This window comes from Amia ocellicauda, chromosome 20, assembly GCF_036373705.1.
Source record: "Amia ocellicauda isolate fAmiCal2 chromosome 20, fAmiCal2.hap1, whole genome shotgun sequence".
In the NCBI taxonomy this organism is placed as follows: Eukaryota; Metazoa; Chordata; class Actinopteri; order Amiiformes; family Amiidae; genus Amia; species Amia ocellicauda.
In genome coordinates, this window is record NC_089869.1 from 24,916,333 (window position 1) to 24,931,073 (window position 14,741).

At 53.3% G+C, this 14,741-nt stretch overlaps 1 protein-coding gene across 1 annotated transcript in view; it reads right to left on the reverse strand.

Moving 5' to 3' along the window:
• Nucleotides 1-1,203: 1,203 nt before the first annotated feature.
• The window catches only part of unc5b (unc-5 netrin receptor B), a 42,529-nt gene continuing 28,991 nt past the window's right edge, over nucleotides 1,204-14,741 (reverse strand). Inside the window, exons 3-17 of the mRNA XM_066693114.1 lie at nucleotides 12,808-12,951; nucleotides 12,469-12,572; nucleotides 11,704-11,884; nucleotides 11,080-11,247; nucleotides 10,282-10,446; nucleotides 9,653-9,685; nucleotides 8,399-8,593; nucleotides 7,653-8,000; nucleotides 7,387-7,474; nucleotides 6,851-7,019; nucleotides 6,507-6,740; nucleotides 6,093-6,242; nucleotides 5,251-5,415; nucleotides 4,809-4,987; nucleotides 1,204-4,614 (exon numbers count right to left, since the gene is read on the reverse strand). Of these exons, the coding sequence (XP_066549211.1) occupies nucleotides 4,449-4,614; nucleotides 4,809-4,987; nucleotides 5,251-5,415; nucleotides 6,093-6,242; nucleotides 6,507-6,740; nucleotides 6,851-7,019; nucleotides 7,387-7,474; nucleotides 7,653-8,000; nucleotides 8,399-8,593; nucleotides 9,653-9,685; nucleotides 10,282-10,446; nucleotides 11,080-11,247; nucleotides 11,704-11,884; nucleotides 12,469-12,572; nucleotides 12,808-12,951 (2,489 nt within the window). The 3' untranslated portion in view covers nucleotides 1,204-4,448. The remainder of the gene's footprint in view (nucleotides 4,615-4,808; nucleotides 4,988-5,250; nucleotides 5,416-6,092; nucleotides 6,243-6,506; nucleotides 6,741-6,850; nucleotides 7,020-7,386; nucleotides 7,475-7,652; nucleotides 8,001-8,398; nucleotides 8,594-9,652; nucleotides 9,686-10,281; nucleotides 10,447-11,079; nucleotides 11,248-11,703; nucleotides 11,885-12,468; nucleotides 12,573-12,807; nucleotides 12,952-14,741) is intronic.

The window sequence follows — 14,741 nt, forward strand, 5'->3', positions numbered from 1 at the left end:
GGTAAAAGTTACACTGTGACTGATTGTCGTACAGGAAAAATGTGTGTGTTACACATTAATAATGCATTAGCACAATATCATCTCTGGTGATGTGCCTAATTAATTGCAGTTGCTTCTCAAGCATGTCAACTCATTACTGCGGAATTTCCCTGCTGCCAGTCACTCTGCCAGGCTGACTGCCACTATGCATTAATAATCAGAAGCTAATGGCCTGTCAAAGAGTCACTGATCCCCCCCGCTGTGCTCTGAAACGACCAGGGTTCGAGCAGTGGGCCACTCAGCCCGTCCTGTGTGCAGGGCTGTGTGTGTTTGTGTGTCTGTATTACTGCGTCTGTATACGTACATATGTGCATGCGTGTCTTGACGTGTGAGTCGCTGCATGGCTCTGTATGCGACATTGAGTGGGTTTGTACTTGTTCTTCAGTCAGGCTGTCACAGGTAAAGAGCAATTCAAGCATCTGTGTCCTGTACAAGTAGTGATGTGAGAAACGGTGTTCGAGGTGAAGCTCAGTGCAGTATTGTCAGCCAACAGAGCCAGTCAGAGAGCTGGGGAGAGAAAACACAGACTGCCCAGCTCTCCACCCCCTGCGGCCCTGCGGGGGTCCTACATGCCCGGTCCCGGGGCAGCGGCGCCTCGGTTTATTAGAACAGAAGCATCGCGCTCAGGTCACACCAAATAAGAAAACAGCGCAGTGGAGCTGGAGTGTGTCACATCCATCTCTCAGGACGTTAAACCCATACTCTCCAAGGCGGTTTAAAGGCTGCTTTTGGATTTTGCTCCATTCGTTTGTTTTTGTGTTTTCCGATAAAGGGCGGTAAATTCGGCGCGGTGGGAGATGCTGTGTGAATGCACCCCCGGGTCCCCGGCTCACACTAATAGTTATAGTTGTAATAATTTACTGCAGTTGAATTATTTTCTTTATTTCCCCTGTGAGAGGCATGCGGCTGCGCTGCAGTATTGCCCTGTATTTCTGTCAGACTCGCTCCCCTGGCGCTGGCGAGTTTCGCTGTCTTCGAAATCTCAGATACCCACAAGCACACACTCCTCCCACAGCCTCTCTCTGTGTCTGTCCATCGGTCTACCTCCTGCGCCTGCTGATCACCAATCTCTCCACCTGTCCCTCTGTCCCTCTGTCCTCATCTGTCCCCCCCTTGATCATAACCGGAAGGTAGTCAAAAATCACAGGAGCCGAAGTATTCTTGTTAAACTAGGAAATATAATTTATTGCATAAAAATTATTTTTGTTACAGTAAGAAGGCTAACCGTTTATTTACAATTGGTAGTTTACAGAATTAAAGAAACACTTTATTGTTCAGTTTAAAAGAGGCGTTGACTGCATCTAGCATAATCTATTGCTTACAGATGTCAAAAAGGTAGGATTACATACGGCAGCACAGGAGGGAAATGCATATTTTCTTTCTTGGGAGAAAGCAAACAGAAATCTCTTCTGAATTGTGCAGAGGCCTCTGGGGGCTTGCCAGCCTCAGTCCCTGTGCCATATCATTCAATCTGCAGGGTACAGGGTACCTGGCATAACTGGGCAATTAGATTTCAAAGAATAATTAATCAAAACAGAAGTTGAAGCATTAAAGTGTGTTGCCAGCAGATGGGCGTCCCTGTCCCCTGAGCAGAGTCCTGGGAGTCTGAACTGCTCTCCGAGGGCAGGGGGGCGGCAAACCTCCCTCAGTGCCGCTCACCCGGGCCCCCACCCATCCGTACTGCCCCTGCCTTTGCATTAATACTGGACTAGCACCATCCACTTTCTCTTTAAAAATATATACCTCCCCTCTACACAAGAACAAATGCTTACTGGCGTGTACTTGCATAGTACTTATACATAGAAAAAAAGTGGAAAAATATCAAATAAAACGCACACACTCGCACACACGCACGGGGATTCACTGTAGTGAAGGTAGAGAGATACTGCTTACATTTTGGTTTTCCTTTCTCAAGTTAAACACTTTTTTTTTTTCATTCCAATAATAATAAATGAGGAAAATTATGAAAAGTAAAAAAACAATAGACACAGTAATCATATTAAGAGAGAGCGGCCCTGGGCTCGAGGCTCGGGCTGATTGTCTCTCCCTGAGACTCACAGACGGCACAGCCTGGCCAGATCGGCTCACTGGCTCCGCGTCGGCCCGGCATCGGCTCCGTGTGTCGTGATGAGACGCCGGCAGCGCCAGCACAGTGGGATTACATTCATCCCTGGATTATAATCACTACGGCACCTTCAAATAACATCCAGCGGATAATCCACACGGGTCAGCCGCCCATATCGACAGAGCATCCGAATCGTCAGCCAGTTGACAGATGTGGAACTAAATATGGAAAATGGCAGCAAAAAGACAGAACGCCGCGTCTCTCCAGTGCCAGATTCACCGGCCCTACGAGGTGCTGTCTTGAGCAAACGGTGCCAAAGCTGCAAAAGAAAAGTGCTGAATCGAGAGCCTGAAACAGAGATGAAACAAGTACATTGATTCTGGTGAGTTTGGCACTGCAGTCGCCTGCTGTGGTTCACCAGGATCACCGGTGAGCCGTCTGTTTACTGGCTGACAACCGCAGAGAGCCACACTGGCAACCTGCTGCCACCCACTCCGGCAAGAGCACCGAGACGAAGCTGAGCCAGCGGACACACAGCAGCATCTCCTGCCAAGACCTGCTAAGGGCTGAGACTCCAGCCCCGCCAAGCCAGGCTGACGGCCTGGAGTGACCGCCTCTCTGAGACTCTGCGCTCTGACCAGTAGCTCCCAGTCTAAGGCATGGTGTGAGTTGGGCTCTCAGGCTGCAGTACATCAGATGACCTGTAGGGGCCCCAGTAGACACTACAGAAGGTGTTCATAAAGTCCGATCCATAGTTTTCTTTTTCTTTTCCTTCCCACAGTGTCTCTGGCGCGGTGCTGTGTCCCCCCCTGACATGTCGGGGGCGGGTCCCTCTCCCGCACAGCCAGCGGCTCGGCCAGGCCCTGTGAGAGAGGGGTCCTCTGAGGGCCAGAGCAGAAACAGCCAGGACTGGCGGGCAGGACGACTCCCTCTCTGCACCTTCCCAGAGGCTCTTTCTGTTTATTCATGTTTAATCCCCCAAAGCCCTTTCTTATTATTACATTTTTTTACAGGATCATCAAAGCCTATCTTGTTTTCTAAAAAAATAAATGAGAGTCAAACAGAGAGTTTCAGTTGAATCTGAACAGGCCTGAGCTGATTGAGGCTGGCAGGGGTCCTCTGTGCAGGCGTGACTGTGGACTGGGGGCCCGGGGCCGCTTGTGTCTGTGGACAGGGGGCTGCGTGTGTCTGTGGACTGGCACTGTCATGGCTGTGGGCTGGGGGCCCAGGGCCACGTGTGTCTGTGGACTGGGGGCCACGTGTGTCTGCAGACTGGCACTGTCATGGCTGTGGACCGGGGCTGTGGGTGGCTGCCCCACCTTCTTCCAGGCCCAGCCATGATGCAGGGCAGTGGGATCCAGCCCTGGCATATAAGGGTGAACACATGGCAGCAAGTCAATCTCCCAGTAAAACCCGGACAGGCTGGAGCCGCTGTGCGCTGAGGTCTTAAAGCCAACCTGTTTAACGCAGACAGAACCAAGTGCCCCCCCAGGCAGCTCCCTCAGCCCAGCAACAACCCCCAGACCACAGCCCACCCCACACAGAGACTCCTGAGGACATAATTACACAAACACCACAAAGACAACATTAAACAAATCCAAAAATATGGATAATAACTTAAGACTTGCGTTTCCTAGGAAACTCGTAATGGTATTGAAGCTGTTTGTAGCTTATCTGGCAGAGAGAGAGAGAGAGAGAGAGAGAGAGAGAGGGAGAGGGAGAGGGAGAGGGACTAGTATACCTGGGTTTAGAGGCGTTCAGCGGTGCAGGTTTCTAGTCTAATTGTGAAATGCGTCGCTCACGTTCACGTCTCGGAGAGTCGGGGCTCAGGAGGAAGTCTTTCCAACAAACAAAAGCAACTGAAACAGAGGAGTTCTGACAGACCCCCCGAGACTCCCCTGGGACTGCGTTTAAAAACCCATCCACTGATCGGGCATACTGGTTTACTGGAACCATACTGGTACGATCTGGTGAGAGATACTAAGGCAATAAATGGGTATCAAGCTTCCTGTCGGGCAGAACAACACGAGCAGACAGCCCCCCTCCACACGCGACTGAGCCCATGTCCCACGCGCCCTGCACACGGCACGAACAAGGCAGCGCGGTCCGCTGGAGTCCAAGTGCTCTGCTGACGATGCAGGATCCACGGAGCCTCTCTCGGCTCCGGCTCCGCCCTGCCGTGCCCCGGTCCCGGGGGGCGTGTGTGGGGGTCCTCGGGTCGTGCCACTGTGCCGCTGGGTCTGAGGGTGCAGGCAGGCAGGGGGGGGCAGGGGGCCTGGTCTGAACCCCCCCACTCTCATTCATCTGCTTGTGTGACCCCCTCCCCCCACCCCATGAAGCCGCTTCAGCACTCGCCTTCGGATGCCATGACCACCAGCACCTCGCTCCGGCCCATCTCCTCCAGCGCACCGGCCAGGGAGCTCAGGTCAGCGTCATCAAGGTGACAAGCCTCCCACAGGTCCAGCAGAACGCCTGTCGGACTGGATTTCGTGGCAAAGTAATTCAGATACCTGCGAGAGAGAGAGAGAGAGAGAGAGAGAGAGAGAGAAAGAGAGAGAGAGAGGTTAAAACACACACTGAGGCAGAGAGACAGATGGAGAGATGGAGACAGAGGGAGAGATGGAAGGAGAGATGGAGAGAGACAGTGTGAGAGATGGATGGAGAGAAACAGAGAGAGAGAGAGAGAGGCAGAGTTTCTCCGCACCTGTCGAAGCCCAGCCGCTGTGCCAGCTGTCTCCAGTCGCTGCCCCGGGCGCTGGGGGCGTCCAAACTGCTGCAGATCTTGTGCCGTATGGAGGTGGGGAGCCGGAAGGCATAGGGGCCGACCTGGGAGGAGGGCATGCAGCCGCCCCCCATCGGGAACGGGTTGAAAGGCGTCACGTTCTGAAAGGGCAGACGGACAGACAGTTGGATAGGCGGACAGGTGAATGCACACCAGTTCTAATCTAGAACTGTATCATCCAGAGACTAGCAAGCAAGCTGTAGAGGTGCGGTCAGGCAGCTGTAAAGGACAGTCACACACTGAGGACTGTCTTCCAGGTAAAGGGAGATGCATTTTTATGTAAGACTACAGTGACTGAATATCGGAGGTGTGCGCTCAGCCTGCGGTGCACTGCGGCCAGTCCTGGCGGGGGGCTGCACGGTACCTCTTGGATGAAGGTGTGGAGCTGGAATATCTGGCCCTCCCCCTCCACCTGCCGCACGCAGATCTTGCAGCTGAGCTCAGACACGGCGGCGCTGCAACGCTCCAGGCTGAAGGTGCAGTGCAGGATGCGCTGGCTGCCGCTCCAGATGTGGTAGAACGGGATCTCCTGCAGCGAGGGGAGACAAACGCACACCTGTCAGAGCCGCATTTCTGGTTTATGTTGCCTTTGCTCGTATTTTCCTAGGGTGACTCGCATTGCAGAATTAATACAGCAGGACAGTGGGGTGGCGATAAACAGGTGCACACAACACTGCTGTGCTTGTCCTTTAAATCCAGCAGTGTCTGACCACAGCAGCCAAGGCTAGAGACACGTGCCCTGTGCAGGACCGGTCCACTGACAGACCCGTCCACCATAACCCCTCACCAACAACAGATCCTGTCACTGACTTTATAAACCAGAACCTCAAAGCAGTCCTCGTAAGCCCAGCCCGAATCCCTGGCTGAGAGAGGGATGACGATAGGAGGCTGCAGTGCTCCTCACTAATCCTGCCTCTCGCTCGGCCGCTGTTCCCCTGGGGAGACGCGCTCCTCGCCGGGGGAAATCCCCCCAGTGCCCTCATCCCCCCACTTCGCTGAAATTAAAATGAAATCTCTGGCTGCCTTTTTATAATTTTTATTTTATTTTAAAACCCATAATCAGCTCAAGGCCTCTGCTGATGAATTGCTGTGGATTAATTCGTGCTTCATTCCTGCTCCTACCACCACACCCCCCAGGAACGGAAAACTACCCTCACAGAACAGGGGCCCTGTGCCGCGACGGCGAGGCCCGGCGCCGGCTCTGACCTGGTACTTGGCGAGCAGCTTGCTCCTCCACTGCGCGTGCGGGACGTCGTGGACGGACAGGCGCAGGTTGTGACAGCTGTCCTTGAACAGCAGGGGCTTGGGCTCCTCCAGCAGGTAGCCGCCCAGACTGCGCTCCATCTCTACCACCTCCTGCAGGCAGTGAGAGAGCCCCCCAGGAGGAGGAGAGAAAAATAGAGACGTGGAGAGGGACAGGGCAGAAGGGTAGAGGGAGAGAACAGGAGAGAGAGAGAGAGAGAGAGAGAGAGAGAGAGAGAGAGAGAGAGATTGTAACAGTGAGCCGTTCATCTCCTCCACTGGTACAATACTGCTGCAATCACTGTGAGGAGGAAGTGCTGCCAGCCTGTGTCTGTGTCTGATTTGAGCGGAGTTGATCTGTGTTGTGAATGTGCTTGCCTTGAGGGCGTGGGGGGTGTCCTGGGTGCAGTAGATACGCAGGCTGTAGTCCAGCGACAGGGAGGGCGCGGGGGCGAACAGGGCCACCTGCAGGCGCTTGCAGGCCGGGTGTGACACAGACTGGCCCACCAGGCAGTAGGTCCCCAGCTGGTCCAGCAGCAGGTGGCAGCACTGGGGCTCCAGCTGGCAGTAGCAGGGGGTGGACAAGCTCTCCTCTCCCAGGGTCAGCACCTCCTGCACACAGAGAGACATCAGACTGCGGCTTCATATGCTGATACACGCTGATACACACTGATACACACTCTCACTCACTCACTGTCACTGTCCCTCACAGACAAACTCACCTCCCAGCTGCCCTGCTGGCGTTGTGTCTTGAGCTGCAGGGTCCAGTCCGACAGCTCCAGCTCGGCACAGTGTGGCAAGGTCAGCACCACAGGCCGGCACAGCATCATGCCAGTCGGGCCGCAGGTCACCACCGGGCTCAGGACTGTCTGTGTGCCCTGGGAGGGCAGCCTGCGGGACAGGGGGTGTCAGACCACAGCCAGAGGGGGAGGACAACAGTAACCGGCCAAGTCTCCAGGGCAGGTTTAGGGTACAGACATCACAACACAACACAGCACAGATACACACTGATCACACAATGGGGCTGAAGCACTGTGAACGGCACTGATCTGTACAATCTGATAACAGTATCTCCAACTATATGTGAAATAATAAAAAAAAGGGATTTTATTTTCTCCACAACGACAGGAGGTGCAAGATTGGAATAACTGGGGGAGGGGGGAAGGTACCTGTAAATAAAAGTAAACTGCTCTTATTCATTTCATCTGAGCCAAACCCGAACCCACACAGCAGCCGGCCGAGGGGCAGTTATACTCACATAGTGTTCTCCCACTTGTTGATGATGAGGTACATCTCATAGAACTTCCCCTGAGGAATTGTCCCCGGAGGAACCAGCAGACTCACGCCTGAGAGAGAGAGAGAGAGAGAGAGAGAGAGAGAGAGGGAAAGATGAAGAGAGAGAGAGAGGGAGGAGGAGGGAGTCACTGACTGCAAGGCCAAAGTATTCACACTTCCACTCTGAGGAGAACAAACAGTAACATCAGCCCCGTGCAGAGCTGTCTGTGCCCTCCACGCTGTGCTCACCTGTATTGGGGATGGACAGTCGTCCCCCCAGGCAGCCCAGGGTGGCGCTGGCACTGTGCCCAGGCTCGCGAGGCAGGGTGTGCAGATGCGAGGAGGAGCCCAGGCCCTGGCTTTTCAGGTTGAAAATCTCTGTGTCCTGCGCCCCCCCACCGTTGGGCAGCTCCAGCGAGGACAGTGTAGAAGAGTTGTAGACCTTGATCTTCAGGCTGGGCAGAGGGTCCAGCAGGGGCGACGTGGTCATAGGGATCTTATCGGCTGAGTCCTGCAGGGAGTACATCGGGCTGCGGTACGTTCCGGCCCCGGCGGTCAGATCAGGGGGCGCCGAGGGGTGCAGCAGCTGGGGGTTGTCTGTCAGAGAGAGGGAGAGGGAGAGAGTGATTAGTGTGAGAACTGTAGAGTCAGCAGAGAGACAGTACAGCGCTGCAGAGCCAGCAGAGAGACAGTACAGCGCTGCAGAGCCAGCAGAGAGACAGTACAGTGCTGTAGAGCCAGCAGAGAGACAGTACAGTGCTGTAGAGCCAGCAGAGAGACAGTACAGCACTGTAGAGCCAGCAGAGAGACAGTACAGCGCTGTAGTGTCAGCAGAGAGACAGTACAGCGCTGTAGTGTCAGCAGAAAGACAGTACAGCGCTGTAGAGTCAGCACAGAGACAGTACAGCGCTGCAGAGGGAGCAGAGAGACAGTACAGCGCTGCAGAGGGAGCACAGAGACAGTACAGCGCTGTACAGAAGAATGGCAGGGCTTACCTAGCCGAGGGGGTTTGTAGTTGATGGGGTGGAAGCCGGCGGTGAGCGCGGCAGAGGAGTCAGTGATGTCGGAGTCGAGGTCTCGGCAGCTGCGCCGGTACACCACCACACCCACCGCCAGCAGGATCGCCAGCGACAGGAACAGCGCCACCACCAGACCAGCGTACAGCGCCACGTTGCTCGATGCTCCGGGATCTGCCAACCGGACACACACACACCACTCACTTCGGCACCTTGCGATTGATGACATCTAAGTCCATGGTCAGATTTTAAAATTAATATTACATTTCACTGTTAATTAGTGCAAGCAAGCCAGGAAAGGGGCAGACCTTACAGACATGGGCGAGGATGCCCTGTGTCTCTGTGGACAGAAGACAAGTCTAGGGTCACTGTAGGAATTGCAAGAAAAGAACCGGACTTCAGATCAGATTAATCCCATCGATGTTGTTGAGTGTGTGATAAATGCTTGCATCTAGACAGGATCTATTGCTGAGGTCTCCAGCCCTGGCCCAGCACAGTTTACAGGTTAGCCCTTAAATCACCAATTTAAAAACACTTGAGAAGCATTTAATTGTGTTCAGTTAAGCAGTCGTGTGTTTTGGTGAGGTCAGTAACATGTACTGAACAATTATTCAGCCTTTAAACACCGTGCTTTAAATTGGACAAGGGGCTGGATCGATTGAACAATAACTAACACGTGATTTAAGGGTGACCTATGAATCCAGCTGGGTTGGGTCCAGGGTGGGAGCTGCTTTATTGTCCCAGCCCACACAGACACGGCACAGAGCTTCTGTGATCAGTGAGCCAGAGGCAGAAAGCAGCCTGACCGTGTGTCACCACCAGGGAGAGCAGGTTACTACGGAGGGAAGTGAGCGCCCCCGTGAACAGCAGGCACTGTAGGACTGACTCTCAGGGCAGTTTCTACAGTTCTGTTCATAGAGCTGCACCAATGGCAGCAAGAAGCATCTGAAATGGTTGATATAAATCCGTAGCCCTCTCTGATCATCAGCAGCTAGGACTGTGTCTGTGTGACAGTGGAAGAACAGGGTCTCAGGGACAGCTGTGTGCCGTGCTGCCCTGTCTCATGGGAGTGACCACTGGCTGGACACGTGTGTCTGTGACTCTTTAACAGGCTGACCCCCGCACCCCCCACCCCGCAGTGACAGCGCTGGGCAGCAGAGAGGTTAGACAGGCAGGTGACACACACTGGTCAGTTAGTAACACAGAAGAGCAGCAAATGAAATGGGAACTTACGATGGCTTTTATGTTCAACAAAAAGCTTTCTATCTGTTTGAAAAAAGAAAAAATGGATGTAGAAATCATGCAATGAAAATAAAATCATGAATAAACAGAAAAAACACATGAACAACTGAATGAAAATAAAGAAGCAGTGTCAATTTAATCAGAACCGTGTTTATTTACTCGGATTTAAAATGGTCAGACAATCCAATAATTTGGCAAATCTACTTTCGAGCAGCGCTGCTAGTAGAGACTCGAGTGGCAAACGATACAGGATTTTATTAAGCTTGTCTAGGACTCTCCCATTACTGTCTGATTAGATCAGCTACTCTGCCGCGGAGCAGCGCTGGACCCGACACACAGATCTCTCCGTGGTCAGCAGTAATGTAACGTTATGCAATGGATGAGAATATAGTTAAGTGGCTGAGAGTACTGATATTAAAAGCCCTTGCTTCTCCGTCTTGTCCAAGTATTTTGAATGGGGTTTGCAGGCTCCATTTCCGACCTGCAGCTTAACACACTGTCACTCACCTGCTAATACCGGCCCTATAATTAATAGTCTGCCAACAGCTTTTTCTAATGCACAGACGCTGTGTTTAGGTGCCCCCCAGTGTTAATCCCCCCACAGGCCCCCGCCGACTCACTGTGCAGGCACAGCCCGTCGGTGCAGTTCTTGTTCTCCATCAGTGCGCCGGTGCAGTCTCGGCCACCATTGTGGGGCGCGGGTGCCTGGCACTCCCGGCTGCGCCAGTGTGTGCACTCTGTCCCGCAGGCCGACCACTTTGTCCACTGTGTCCAGCCACCGTCCACTGCAATACACCGAGAGAGAGGGACTGTCACGATTTACCATGCTGTCCACTGCAAGACACTGAGAGAGGGACTGTCTCTGTGTACCATGCTGTCCACTGTGAGACACAGAGAGCGGGACGGTCACTGTGAAACATGCAGCTGCTGTCCACTGTGAGACACAGAGAGCGGGATAGTCACTGTGTATTATGCAGCCGCTGTCCACTATGAGATACAGATAGAGCGGGATGGTCACTGTGTATTATACACCCACTTTCCACTGGAAACATTGAGAGAGCGGGATGGTAACTTTGAAACATGCAGCTGCTGCCCTTGCGAGACACAGAGAGAGAAGGACGGTCACTGTGTAACATGCAGCTGCTGTCCACTGCAAGACACTGTGTAAGATGCAGCATTTCTTTTTATTCCTCTTTACTCTAAATGCTGCTTGGTATTATGTAAGTAGTGTAGAACATGGCATGCAGTTGAGCTGGCAGGGCATGGCAGTCGTATGGAAGCAGGTGCGATGGTGTGTGGCAGGCTGTCCAGGACACAGGGTGTACAGGGTGTGCCAGTCGGTGTGGCAGCCGCAGGGGAGGGGGTGTGTCAGTGGTGGTGGGCATGTGGTGAAGTGGGTGCTGGAGTGGGGGGCTGACCTGGACACAGGGTAGTACAGACAATCCTTTGGAAGGGCGGCCCCTCACAGAAAACCCCTCCATTCAGTGGTGCAGGATTGGTGCAGCTGCGCGTGCGTTTCTGCCAGCCCCGTCCACAGCGGGCGTTACAGGGAGACCACTCCGTCCACGTGGACCAGCCGCCGTTCACTGAGAGGAAAGACATGCAGACACATTGTCAGACAGACACAGAGCCGGAAAGAAAGACGGATACAAAGTTTGACTCAAGGCACATATTTGGCTCATCCTGGGGGCACATAAAATAAAGCACCATATTAACTGCAATGTTTCTTCAAATCTACCCTGTCAGCTTTCCTCCTAGTTATACAAGCATGAAAACAAACACAACACAAAATCAGCAGACACAGCAGCCCTGGACACATCACTCTCTCACAACACAGTCTGTGTAGCTCTGCCCCTGGGCACCACTCTGAGGACAAGAGTTTACAGTCCAACATCGTGAAGCAGGAGCCTTTACTGGACCAGGAGGGACTGACCGCTGGGCGAGCGATACCCAGACCACAGCACTGATCGGAGTGATGCGTCTCCGCCGTGGCACTCAAACGAGAGCTCGGTGTGGCTCCTGTCTGCCTGACAGGGGCTTACCATACACAATGACGGTAGCGGTGGTGCTGCGGCGCCGGGCCACGACATTGCGCGCCACACACGTGTAGTTGGCCGTGTCGGACAGCCGCGCTTGCTTGATAATCAGGTTGTGATCAATAGTGATCAGGAAGTTGGAGTCCATGGCGGGATCAATAGGGTCCTCGTTCTTCAGCCACTCCACCTGCACAGAGACAGGGACTCAGTCTTTAAACACGCCCACTCTCACACACACGCAAGCACTCCACATGTTTGTCTCTGTACAGATACACAAGTTAGGGTGTATGTGGTGTAGGATTTAATTATAATCAATTAATATATATTTAAATTTCGGTGACGTATAATTCCCTAACTCTAACTCAAACCATCGAACACGTCAACTTTACCTGATTAAACGCAATCTGATCTCCTATCAGAACCAGACCTGACTGTAATTAATGCAGCCGCAGCTCGTCAGAGTGAATGTCTCATTCGAAGGGTTTCAAAGCAAAGCACAAGTTAATCAATTCCAGCTCTAAGACACCTTTATCTTCCTCGTGCCCCCTCGCTGATGCGGGCATGTGTTCCGGGGAGAGACCCCCGCATCTGTAAAGGGCAGCGTGCCAGGTAATCTGCCTGCAGCCGAGGAAGGCATTTCTCTCTTATGTCTAATGCCTTTCTAATTAACTCAGTCTATCCCCCCTCTCACACACACACACATTCATCCAGACACACCAAACTCTTGTGCATAAACACTCTGTGGATATGAATGAATGTCTATAAGAGCACCTCAGCCGGCGGGACGCCCTCGGGGGGGAGACACTGCAGCAGCACCTCCTGCTCCAGACGTACCTCCTTCCCCAGCGGCTCGTGATCGAAGTTCTTCCGCAGGTCTGCAGGGGGCGACGGAGAGAAAGGGGGCATCAGAGACTGATACGACACAAGGGAGAGACAAACAGACAGAGAGGGGGAGACAGACAACAGAGGGAGAGAGTGATGTCTTGTCTAACTGTCTGGAAGAAGAACACACACTACACAAGCACGGGAAACAGATACGCAATGCAGACCTGCGTGAGACAAGAGACACACAAGTGGACTGACGGACAGAGGGACGGGTGGGCAACTCACAGGCGATGCGCACGTACGCCCGCTGGCTCTTGGTGGTGCCAGCGGAGCTCCAGGCCACACACTGGCACCAGTAATCCTCCAGTCCGAACAGCTCCTCCACCTGCGTGCGCGACACGGAGATATCCACCTCCCTCACCACCAGCCCTGAGACAGGGGACAGCACAGCACTGAACATTAGTCACACACACAGTAACGCACACAGCCACCACACAGCCATGCACACAGCCACCACACAGCCACGCACACAGCCACGCACACAGCCACCACACAGTAACGCGCACAGCCACCACACAGCCACGCACACAGCCACCACACAGTAACACACACAGCCACGCACACAGTCATCACACAGCCACCACACAGCCACGCGCACAGCCACCACACAGCCACGCACACAGCCACGCGCACAGCCGCCACACAGCCACGCACACAGCCACGCGCACAGCCACACGCACAGCCACCACACAGCCACGCACACAGCCACACGCACAGCCACCACACAGTAACACGCACAGCCACCACACAGCCACGCACACAGCCAACACACAGCCACGCACACAGCCACACGCACAGCCACCACACAGTAACACGCACAGCCACCACACAGCCACGCACACAGTCACGCGCACAGCCACCACACAGTAACACGCACAGCCACCACACAGCCACGCACACAGCCACCACACAGCCACACACACAGCCACCACACAGTAACACGCACAGCCACCACACAGCCACGCACACAGCCACCACACAGTAACACGCACAGCCACCACACAGCCACGCACACAGCCACCACACAGTAACACACACAGCCACCACACAGTAACACGCACAGCCACCACACAGCCACGCACACAGCCACCACACAGTCACCACACAGTCACGCACACAGCCTCCACACAGTAACGCACACAGCCACGCACACAGCCACCACACAGTCACCACACAGCCACGCACACAGCCACCACACAGTAACGCACACAGCCACCACACAGCCACCACACAGCCACGCACACAGCCACCACACAGCCACGCACACAGTCACGCGCACAGCCACCACACAGTAACACGCACAGCCACCACACAGCCACCACACAGCCACACACACAGCCACCACACAGTAACACACACAGCCACCACACAGTAACACGCACAGCCACCACACAGCCACGCACACAGCCACCACACAGTCACCACACAGCCACGCACACAGCCTCCACACAGTAACGCACACAGCCACGCACACAGCCACCACACAGTCACCACACAGCCACGCACACAGCCACCACACAGTAACGCACACAGCCACCACACAGCCACCACACAGTAACACACACAGCTACAATTTAGCAAAAATACACTAAATATGTTTAAGTGAAAAAAAAACTAAAACAAACAAACATTTGACACACTTTCCCATTCTTAGCATATTGGAACATTTAGACATTTACAATTACTTTTTGTAACACATTACAAATACAGTAGAACAATAGGCATTGAAAACTTGTTATGTTATTATATATAATCATATATCTGCCAAATGCTTTTGTTCTAAATCAGCATTCACTATTCTCTCTCCATCCTGGAAAGAGGCAGTTGAATATTAACACCAGACAATGGTTCTTTCAGTAGAAAAATACCAGGAACACACATGAAACACAAACACAAACTCCTGTGTTTCTCTTCCCAGCTGCTGAGTGATGGAGAGGCTTGTGTATGAGCGTGAACACACAACAAGGCTGTGCTTGAACCGAGCTGTGCCCTTGGTAACAAGAGACTGGACCTTTGTTTCAAACCAGCTGTTATTGTTATTATGTGTTTATTTGTTTTATTAGCAGACGCCCTTATGCAGGGTGACTTTTAACACAAGAAACATTTGAAAGCATTACAAAAGTGCACTAATACCGTCAACACAAAACACAGTTAAACAA